Source organism: Gymnodraco acuticeps, unplaced genomic scaffold (genome assembly GCF_902827175.1).
Source record: "Gymnodraco acuticeps unplaced genomic scaffold, fGymAcu1.1, whole genome shotgun sequence".
NCBI classification, from domain to species: Eukaryota; Metazoa; Chordata; class Actinopteri; order Perciformes; family Bathydraconidae; genus Gymnodraco; species Gymnodraco acuticeps.
In genome coordinates this window covers 1,400,752-1,411,838 of record NW_022990235.1, presented here as the reverse complement: position 1 = coordinate 1,411,838, position 11,087 = coordinate 1,400,752, and the positions used below count along the sequence as shown (strand labels likewise).

General features: G+C 39.5%; 1 protein-coding gene across 1 annotated transcript; it reads right to left on the bottom strand.

The window, feature by feature from the left end:
- Positions 1-6,281: 6,281 nt before the first annotated feature.
- Positions 6,282-10,836, bottom strand: hyal1 (hyaluronidase 1). The gene is made up of 4 exons (XM_034218965.1): positions 10,745-10,836; positions 9,514-10,397; positions 9,338-9,427; positions 6,282-8,354 (listed from the first exon to the last, which is right to left on the bottom strand). Exons 2-4 carry the CDS (start codon positions 10,393-10,395, stop codon positions 8,028-8,030), a joined length of 1,299 nt encoding a protein of 432 aa, XP_034074856.1. The 5' UTR covers positions 10,396-10,397; positions 10,745-10,836; the 3' UTR covers positions 6,282-8,027.
- Between the last annotated feature and the right edge of the window lie 251 nt (positions 10,837-11,087).

Here is an 11,087-nt window from a genome sequence, read left to right as displayed (position 1 = left end):
ACAAATTGCTTTGTAAAATGCAATCACATTTTTGTAACTACACTAGAGACTTACCCCCGCCACTCACCCCATCATTTACAACTGAAAGAAAAAGACATGAAGTCAATTATTTTTCATGGATCTAAAAGGACATTTTCCAAAAGCGTGCAGGAGAACATAGCTCAAATGGAGGACAAGAAAATTCCAAGTTTACACCTACGAATGAATTAGTAACTGGTCATCTACAGTCAATCACTACTCTCAAGAGACAAGTATTTCATAACAACCAATCAGAACAATTCCATAAATCGGATTTTCAGAAGGTTACAGAGGAAATGGCTACAGACTCCAAACACCTCTCTGAGCTGGTGCTGCTTGACCTTAGCAGCGTTCAACACCACGATCACGCTACAATCATTAATAATGATTAGGTAGTTATAAGGTCATATCATTTGTCACATTAAAGGGGCCCTATTGTGCTTTCTGGGGTCTTCCCTTTACTGTAGCATTTTATATAGGTTTGTGTGCATGTAAATGGTCTGCCAAGGCTAAAATCCCAAAGGGAGTTTCTCTCCAACACACACACCCCCCCTGCCTGATACGCCTCCATTGGACTCCTTTGTTTACTCTCATAACATAGTGACATCACTATGTAACAATTGTGCTTCTATTGGCCAGCCCTTGAACACATTATACGGTATAGGCTAAAGGGCGGGACATCTCTAAGTGGTTGACCAATCACAACAGATCCAGTCAGCCAACCAATAAAAGCAGACTGATAAAGCACTTATTGAAAATGAAAGCATGTAAACATGTCACAGTAAAGGTACAAGATACACATATGACCCAGGAGATGTGCATAGGGCCCCTTTAATATGTAATTCAGTTTTTTTTTAAATCAGAACTGTAAACTACCATTTAAAAGAGCAATTTCAAAGGCTGGAGTTGTTTGAAAGTATCCTCTTCATCCTTCATAGGAAGTATCAAACAAGATGGCAAATTATGTATTGTAGAGCAAAAGAGCAATGTGCAATAAATGGAAATGCTCTTAAGCACTTAAATTCTTTCAGGTCCTTTTTGAAGGCTGCCGTCTTATCAATGTCAAATGTGTTTATGTTTTCAGGATGTTTTTGTGAATATCTTTTTTATGTGAAGTTAGAGAATGTGCCACTGTGCCCAGGACAAATTACCCCACTGGGGCAATAAGGTTTATCTATTGTAGCGCCCATGTGTCAAACAGTTTTAATGTTGACATGTCAGCTAGATGTACTCAAGGTTTTATGTTGTGTTTTCACTAGATGTACTTGTCATTGTTTATGTATTGGGTTTCAACATGGCGTGGCTCTAGGAACAGTTGATCAGACGGTTGGTCAGTCGATGAGTAGATCAATCACTTTTGTCCAAACTAAAGAATTCCTATGACTTTTGGAAAAATAGCTTTAGGAGAGCATTTCAATCAAAGCAGTTCTTAAGTACCTTCTGTTGACTCGTGTTATGGTATGGTTTTACGTATCTTATATTTAATTCTGTGTGTGTTCTGTGTATTACCTGGCTGCAAGACAAAATCTCCCTTGAGAACAATAAAGTTGAAAAGGAAATCACAATGATGAAAAGAACAAGAGTACAAATACATTATTTTGTAATGCCGAGTAAACTTTTCCCCTTCTTTATTCTACCTTTAATCATTAAAATAGAAGGAAGCATCCCGGCAGCTGCCTTTTTTACTGCAACATTGTTTATGTAATGCAGATTTTCAATTTGTCTATCCAAGCTGACATCAAGGGCAACCTCTGATCGTTGTGGTTTATACAAGGAGCAAGCATTGTCAGTTTCATAACTCATGACCTGTAGTGACAGATACACGTCAGCACTTCTGCAAACACGTCTACTTCTAATACCACAACCATCTTTTTCCCACACATCCTCTGTCAAATCCTACTCTCCAACTATGTTAGTTCATTAATAGAGCAGCGGAGAAGTGTTACAAATTATTTGGTCATCCTATTTTCACAGTCAACTTAGTATTTGCTACATGTCAACATCTTATACATTCAAATGACTCTTTCAAATGTATACATTTATCATTAGAGGATATGTGACAGTTCGTGACAAACCTACATAATATTATCTGAATAATTTAGCTAAACTGGTATTACTCACTACGTGAATTGAGTAACTTGAGTGCTCATTCAAGTGAGTAGTTACATTTCGACTTCAACTAAATTACTGTAAGAATGTGTATACAGGCTTTGTTCATGAATTATTAATAATACTATATTATCTGTTAACCATAAGATAAGATAAGATAATACTTTATTGATCCCAATTTGGGAAATGTTTGCATTGCAGCAGCATAAAAAGACATGGTATTGTACAATAAAAATTCAAAGACTAGTAATAAACAAGAAAGTACAAAGATATACGTTGAATTTAACAACCATGTGTTGACAAAGAGAAACAGTTCAATTGATGAAGCTCAACTCATAAGCTGTTGAAACTTTTTATTTTTTTTAAAAACGTTTTGCAGGTGAACTATCTAAATTATTATTTATATGTATTTTTGCATTACACTCCTATTAAATATCTCCACATCCTCTCCTCTCGAGAGTCACCCAGCTCCTATTCACCAGCCACCGCTGATTAATTGAGGGCAGGGAGATGCAGATATGGCGGGACAGATGAGATCCTTGAAACGTTGCGACGTGCCGTATATTGCTGGTGTTGCTGAACTGTGGAGGCAAGATAGCCGGTGGGCATGACTTGGATGGGGACCTTTCAAATCCAATCGCATCGCGTTTGGTCCTCCGCCCCGGCCCCGCCATATCAGAGCAGATAATGTGCTCCAGTAAAGGTTACGACTCACAATGACATTTGTGTTGAGGTTGAGACCCAGCAATCCTTGAATCCTGGGGACTAATCTTGAAATCATGAGTGCATGCTATTGTGTGTGTTTCTGTGCATGGGCTCCATAGGCTACTGTAGTTGTTTATAATAAAAGTTGGTAAATTAAAATAGAAGGAACAGACAGTCGATTAAGATAGTGAAATAGGAGTCATGAATCCCATTAAATCCCACTCTACCTTTATGTATTTTAGTATCCGAGACCACAGCAGTTTCCGGAGGCAGGAAATGACTGTTGCACCACTTTGTTGACCTTATTCATTCATATAATAATATAAGGACATGAAGTCATCTATGAAAATAACTTCTTGCTTATTGCAGAGACTGTTTTTCACTTCTAGAAATGTCGGAACCAAGCATAGTTTATTTTTTTAAACGCACGCCATGTTGAGTATTTAGGGGTGGAATAAGAATCATGATAATTATCGCTTCACTACGTTAGAAATCTAATCATATTTTCTGAGCTGAATTGTTTCTTCCACTCTCACAGAAATACTCCAAAAACCCTTCTTTGAGCATGTGTGTGTGCTATATGCCAACGCTGGTAACATTGTTTTAGCTGTAGTCACTAAATGATGCTGACAAGTTTTTCCTGTTGACTTTTTGAATGCCAGTTTTACAAAATAAAGCAATATATGGCCAAAAGGATGACGTAGTGACATAGGGGACCAATATTTTATAGTATTACCCAATTATTAATTTACGCAGCAGCCAGATACACTGTCTAATGCTAAATATTAACCGTTAAATTAAAGTGTTATTAACCTCAACAACAAAATAAAAACCCATTCTCTAAAATGTTTTGTGCTTTCAAGACTTCTATACAATCCAACATGGGGACTGGCTTTATTGCTGCCTTGTGTATAAAACCCCTCTTTCCCATTTCCATAAACACTCGGTCCAACGCGCTTAACATTCAAACTTTGTCCACAAAAAAAATTATCGTTATTAGTATTCTGCATTATATTAAATCTGCTATCCAATCAGCATTTTTCCCACTGAGGTGACCAGTGTGAGACTCCTTAGTGCCACTGCACTCTCATAACAAAAGCATTTTCTTCTGAGATCCACTTCATTACCCAGACTAATATGGAGCAAAATGTTTATTCAAATGAGCCAAGATCAAATCCTTTCAAATGAATGAGAAAAACGCTGAAATGGATTATGCTTGCAGAAAGAAAAAAATATCACAAATTACAAACTGAAAGACTGCCTGGGTTGGGAAAATGCTTATTCTCTTTCCACTTGCATAGTTAGTTTCTGATTAGCTTGCATTATTTACCCTCATCATCCGTCACCGACCACCGCTATCAATATCTGTCCATGAAACAGGAGAATAATTACATTTGATGATGATCAACATGACAGTGACAAGCATTGTGAGCAACTGATTGGCCGTTGTTTCAAGGAGAAAGCACACAGCCAGCATATGATTGGCCGCTACCAGATGAAAGATTTTCTATTAGCGATTGATTGGGTAGTGTAATTTTCCACCTGAATGGCTCCTGGGGCACACACAGTTATTGTGTGGCGTTGGCAGGAGCCACCTTTGTATCACAAGTGTGTGAATGGGTGTTTCCTTTTGCTCTAAAGCTCTGATGGGGTCTTGCAGGGCGGGTGGGGTTGGGGTTGAGCGCAGTGCTGCTCGTCTCAGGAGAAGTCACATGGGACAGTCTGTCAGGTCACCTCTCATCAGGAGGCAGCAGAAGAAGCAAATCCTCAACAGCAATAACACACACACTACGCTTCACACACACGGAAACTGAAAGACACAGTGGTCTGTTCTTTCTGCACATCCCTACACATTCATTTATGTGCAAATACATTGATCACCTGGTCAGCGACTCCTATAGGATGTGGTCTGACTGCAGCTGGTGGTGATCCTACCAGTCGGTGCAGAAATGTCAGAGCTCCATCTCAGAAATAGGACACTGTGACCTCTCTCACACTCTGCCTTTCATGTAATGTCTCTGATCCCCTGCTCTGATTTCATTTACGTACATGGAGATGTGATAAAAAGTGATTCAATGACCCCTCTCCATCGGTTTTTATAGCCTACTCACTCACAATCAGTAGCTGTAAGTATGAAGTAGTGGCATGTAATTCCAGCTCATAAAAAAAGGTGTGGTTTACCATCTGCCAAATGCATATAAATGCAAATGCCCTAGCTCGAAACAAAGACATTCTGGCTATCCGTTCTGATTTAAAAAATGTCTTTCCAGTGTTTATGACTTAACAGGTGGGAAAAAAACACTTTTTCACAGATAATCTTGCGTTGTTTTTTTTCATCGGTTAAACAGGGGGGAAAACATTTTCAGGAATATTTCCTATTTACTTTTTTACACCTGTCAAAAAAAACTTTTAATCTGTGAAAACATGATAACGTTTTGTTTTTATAAATAAAGAACTATGAAAGAGTCATTTTTTTGCAAGGTAAATCCTTATAGAAACCATTTTTAACCTGTTCTTAAGTCGTCAACATAGGAGTGAAGACAATTTAGATCAGACCTGAGAAAATGGATCACCAGATTTGTTTTCCCTCACTTGCCTTTCAGAGGTTCCATCATTTCCATTGCAGGAATAGTTTAACCTTTTTGGACAGGGAAAGAACGCAGTGAGCGCACCCTCCTACCAACCCTAATGTGTAATGTTCACAAAGTCTTACATCCTTTTTGTTGTACTAAAACCAGTAGGGACTGTCAGAGGCCACTGCTCCCAACCAAGACATAGTCCAGCACATAATGATTTGGGTACAGTTAGGGAACAACTACAGTCATAGTTGAAACAAATATTCACAGGAAACAGGAAACAACCAGCGTGAGAGTTTTCTATGCGCTAAACTAAGCTAAGCTAACCACGTGCTGGTTTTAGCTTCACATTTAGTGCAGAGATACCGCCATTGATCTTCGTGTCTAACTCTAAGCAATCAAGCAAATAGTTGTACATCAAACTATTCATATAAAAGTCTGATCAAAGCACAGCACGTGTCTTTGGTGACATGTAGACATGTATGATCTGTATGTGTAATGTGTATTTGTAAAGTGCTTTGAGAGTCATTGATAAAGTGCTATAATAAATATAAGGATTATTATTATTATTATTATAAATCATGTAAACAAGTGCGCATCAGATCTTTAAGAAACCTGATCAGAGTCGACTCCTCTGAAGGACAAAGACACGGAGCGTGACAAAACAGTTATTAAACGGAGTGCGAGCGAGACGATCTCTAGACCGAGCAGCAGCGAAAGGGGAGACGTGACCATGGAGGGGTGACAGAGCGAGACGCTAAAATGAAGAAATGCAGAGATGAGAGGATAGAGAAATAGAGGGCCTGCCAGACCTGACAGAGGGTGGAGGGGAAAGAAGACCACTCAAACCAGATAAACAGATCAGACTGGCGCTGCTCATGTAGTCATTTATGACACTGAAAGGCAATTTCAAAGTTTGTGGGATCATTTGATAAATGCTGCTCGTAATGTGTGAAATTCACCGTGTCAAATTATTTCTGCAAGTTTTTCTTTTAAAATGTGAAATACTGGTCCAAAATGTTAAATATGACATTGCATAATGAATGGCATGTAATATTGTAAACAACATCTTTAATAAACCCAAGCCTATTAAACAACAACACAGCATTATTATAATTCTGTCTCTCTATTTGGACAGAGGGAGTGGATTTAAGGCTGCCAAGGTGAACATAATAATCACAAATAGATTGACAAGCAGCACAAACGTCAATCAGAAGGAGAGCCTTGTTGTGTTTCCTTCTGCCATTATCAAGAAACTAAATATAGGTAAATATAGGCTGGACATTACATTCTGTCTCTGGCTTATGAAACGCAAATTGTTTTTCTCCAGAAACTGCACAATCAATGCCAAAGACTTAAATTATGTTTTAAAAGAACACAGGCTGAAAACCTATCTCCAGTTTAAAAAAGAGCATCCATCTTCCCTATAATCCAGCCAGATGATGATAAAGCAGGAAGCAGGAAGCAGCAGGACCTTGTGGGAGTCTGTTCTTCCAGCCTGTCGGCCCCGCAGGGGACAGAGGGGGAAATCACAATCAACAACACCAGTTTGGAGCAGCGGTGGCTATCAGATAAGACAACATTGTACAGCCACTCGTAAATCAATCAAGGTCACCTTGTGCCCTCTCTGCTTCTCTGTCAGACTTGAACCCTTCATGGACGCTGCGGCGGCTGCAGAGTTGGAGCATATAGTCAGAAGAAGCGGATCTACTGAGTCAATTATTTTTGTTTCCCCTACACTGATTTGACTCTCCTTGTGATTACTAACACCCAGAGCTCTGACCTTGATGTCTCATGCATCTCTGCCAGTTAGCTGTCCCACAGCGCCACCTGCTGCTCGGAACCATTCACAGAAATATTTAATATGAAAGCCACAGCATCAAACTTATTGTAGGCAAGTTGTTTTACTCAAGTAAGTCCCATCATACGGTTATTTCAATAAATATGCATACAAGCCAATAAGCAAAAGTATCATCAGTCAAATGTACTTAAAGTATTAAGAGAAAAAAATCCTTATAATTCAGAAAGTCCCATCATATATTGTGCTGTTAATTTGCAAGCAGCTTTTAAAAAGGTGTTCATGCAATCAGTAATCTCTTGCAATAAATCATATTTCCCTTGGTTGATACATTTGTATTAATTGATTAATCATTTTAAAGCCCTAATCTTTAAAGCAACTAAAAGCTTCCACTGAAAAAAACAATGATTAAAATGTACAATATTTCCCACTGGAATGTATTGCAGTAAGAGTATAAAGTAGCATGTGGTACTACATAATATGTCTCCTTCACTGCATCCATAATTCCATTCTCAGGTTTTGTGCACTGGATGGTTCCGGTTTTCCACATCACCCAAGATCCTGCATGTACAAATCGTTTAAAGTCAGATGTGTAAACGGTTTTCTAGCGACGAACACTGCACATAAATCATTTTGTGCAGTGAGGCTCAAACATCCAAGTGATGAAAATCAAGGGAAATGTAAAAAAGGTCAATTGTAAAAAAATTGACCTTTTTTTTAACCATTCTACCCATGGAGTGGTTCATTTTGACACGTTTTAAAGACTTGAATGCCATTTATGATACCAATACAGTCCTTGAAACTCCGTTAAGGAAAGTCTGTTATCCTTGCTTTCGTTTGGAGCAGCTCTCCCCGCCCCATCCAGGGTAGCACTTGCACCGAAACTCAGACTTCATGAATTTTACCTCGTGTTTTTTCATCTGTCTTAAAACTCTGTAGTTCTGCCGTCCCCGTGGTCTCTTCTCAGACACCACCTTCCACACGGCAGGGTCCAGGTGGAGGTAGGCCCTTGATTCTGAGTTCCTCCTCTGGCATCTTCCCTGAGAGGAGCACATGGTCCGGCTGCAGAGAGTGGCAGCCGCCGTGACGTTCACCAGGTAAGGACCCAGAGTCTGGTCCATATACAATTTGACAGCCTCACAAGTAGCCTAAAAGGAGGAAAGAAATAAGAGAGACATAAATAAAGCATTCACATTAGTATTGATTTAAAAAAGAGAGAACTTAAACACATATGAGCCTCTGCTCATAAAAGAGCATCGCATTTAAAACAGGTCAAATTTCACAGTATGTTTGGGAAATTCTATTAAACTAGATATTTGTTAAGAGGTGTATGAATGAGTAGTGAGGGTTGGATCAGTTTAGTTTTTAGGGTGTTTGGTTATTGTTTGGTGTTTTTAACTTGGAAATGTTTCTGTTTTAACATGAACTCTCTCAAATATATAGATGTGTCAGTAATATATCATGTAAATATTACAGAAAATGAAACTCTAATCTGAAGTTTTGGATTATTTCCTATAATTGCAATAGTGCTATTAAACTGTTTGTGAATACAAATAATTGAACTTATTTGAAGGTGTTCAGTATAAGTGCCCATGATGGGATTTGCTGACATGAGATAAATGAGATATAGAATAATACTAGATGTTCTTTTAGTAGAACACTTTCTAAGACATTAGCTAAAGGACCAGAAAGTTACAACACAATAAAAGAAGCCTTAATTCAAATGTGTTTTTATTTTAACCTCTGAGAAAGGAGCTAATGATAAAGATCACTGAAAGCATCAAGATACTTTTTAAATTGTCTAAGCAAGAACACACACTATAAAAGTTAAAACATGTCGTACAGCTCTTTTCCAAATTTTCTTTATGATTTCCTTTGGCTATCTTGCCTTCATCATGATGTTTGAGGTTATTTCTGGTTTTTAAACCATTAGTCAGTGACTTTTAAAATAACCATAGAGACACTAAGTAAAAACAAAACAAAATCACCATTGTCTATCGAGCAGTAAATACAAAACACTTTTGAGTGCTCATGATCAATGTAAGCTTTACATGAGAAATATGAATGACCATAAACACAAAACATGTACCCAGACATACTGTGTGAATGGTTACCGTGTGAGTCACTGTACCTGAGATTTGGAGAAGGTATGGTCGCCCCACAGCACCACCCCTGCAGATCCTAAAGCAGCGCTCTCTCCGACGGTGTAGACCAGATGTTCCTGCAGTAAGGAAAAAGCATGCAGAACAATCAGAATCAAATCACGACAATCCCACAATGAGTTTAATTAAAACATCTGCCACTTGCCTGAGAGAGGAAATCTAACGTGTATGTATAGACGATGCGAGCGTAGGGGAACACAGGTGGTGCTAATGGAGCTCTCATGGCCTCCAGGATACGGTGGTGGGTGTAGAGGAGCACTTCTCTGCTCAGGTCTCGCAGCTGCAGGCTGAGGTAGATGTCGGGGTAAAGAGCGGAGGAGACGTTCCACAGCCACATCAGATGGTCGTTCCTCTTCAGCTCCACAGGTGGACACTCGCCTGTGTAGTTCCTGCTTCTGTCGCTGTAGTAGTTGTAGCAGTTGGGGAAACCGTAAAAGCCCCACAGCCCATTTGGTCTCTCCTGCTGCCCCAGCTTTAACGTTTCCTCCATGAACTTCCTCCCACCTTCCTCAAACTCCCCCCGGGCTGCGGCCTCTATCTCTGCAGGACTCCAGTCTGGATGTCTGGACTTCACTAGTGCTCTTGAGCCCGCCCAGTACACCTGCTTACTGTCCCAGTTTCTCTCCCAAACTGGTCTCCAGCTCTCCCAGTCCACCACAGCCAGGCCCTGGAAATCCCTATCAGGGATCCAGGTGTGGATATCTTCAGAGGCCACCCTGAGGTGTTTGTCCAGACTGGCGTTCTGCGGTACCCCGCCATTGATAGCCTCTGCATTGTCATTGTACCTGGGATACAAACCAAGCTTTTCAGAGTAAAATATTGTAATGTTTCCACCTATAAATGTCTGGTTCTGGTTCTGGACAATGCTGAACGTGCCCAAATCGAGGTCAATGCCATATTGTGAGAGACAGCTGGCAGTAGGGGCGTTCCACACCGTGAGGAAAGGCTCTTCTGTGGCAAACTGCAGCCCTGACACTAGGCTGATCAGATTTAAGAAAAGCAACACCTTGTGATGAAAGGAACTCATCCCTGCAAAGAAGGAAAATACAGCACTGTTTAGATCACTCCACTGTGTTGTAATACTGTGATATTGCGAAATTGTTATCTTCATACTTGTTGGTTGTGGTTGGTTATATGTTGGGAGATAACTAGAGTCTCAAGCATCAACATTTTAAGCAAATTCGAATTTAGTTTTTTAGTTTTTGACCAAACTTTGACAACTTTGTGTTTTTTCTGTCTAATGCTAATCCTCTTACTTCCCAGAAAACCTCAAATGTTGTTGTGGTGTAGCTAAAGTTGACAAAAGTAACCGACCATAATGTTATGTAGTGGAGGAAAATAAAGGATTTAGGACAAAATGACAAACAGACACTTACCTATCTTACAACTGGAAAAGGTTTTTTTGGTTAGTACTTTGTGGTCTGGAAGAGCAGGGAACAGCAACCAGAAGTCTCATGATCTGAATGCATGAAAAGGGGAAGGAGCAAAGCAGAAGTGCCTCTAGGAACCAGAAACAACCAATCAGAAGTGTGCAAAGAATCTCGAACAGCCAATCACAGGAGACATGCAGATCATTTAAAGGAGCAGATTTAAAGTCACAAGCAAGTTAAAACTTCCTATTCTGCCTTTCATAACGTATTTTTGTTTTAGTAAAATCGAAGTGACTATTATTTTTAACAAACAGTTAACTAAAGAGATTTGACCTCGAAGGGCAATTAA

Excerpts from the sequence above, each read along its gene's own strand:
- hyal1 (XM_034218965.1), bottom strand. The coding sequence starts at position 10,395 with ATGAGTTCCTTTCATCACAAGGTGTTGCTTTTCTTAAATCTGATCAGC. Across the intron at positions 9,428-9,513 it reads CGTTAGATTTCCTCTCTCAG|GAACATCTGGTCTACACCGT; the intron begins GCAAGTGGCAGA and ends TCCTTACTGCAG. Across the intron at positions 8,355-9,337 it reads ATACCTTCTCCAAATCTCAG|GCTACTTGTGAGGCTGTCAA; the intron begins GTACAGTGACTC and ends TCCTCCTTTTAG.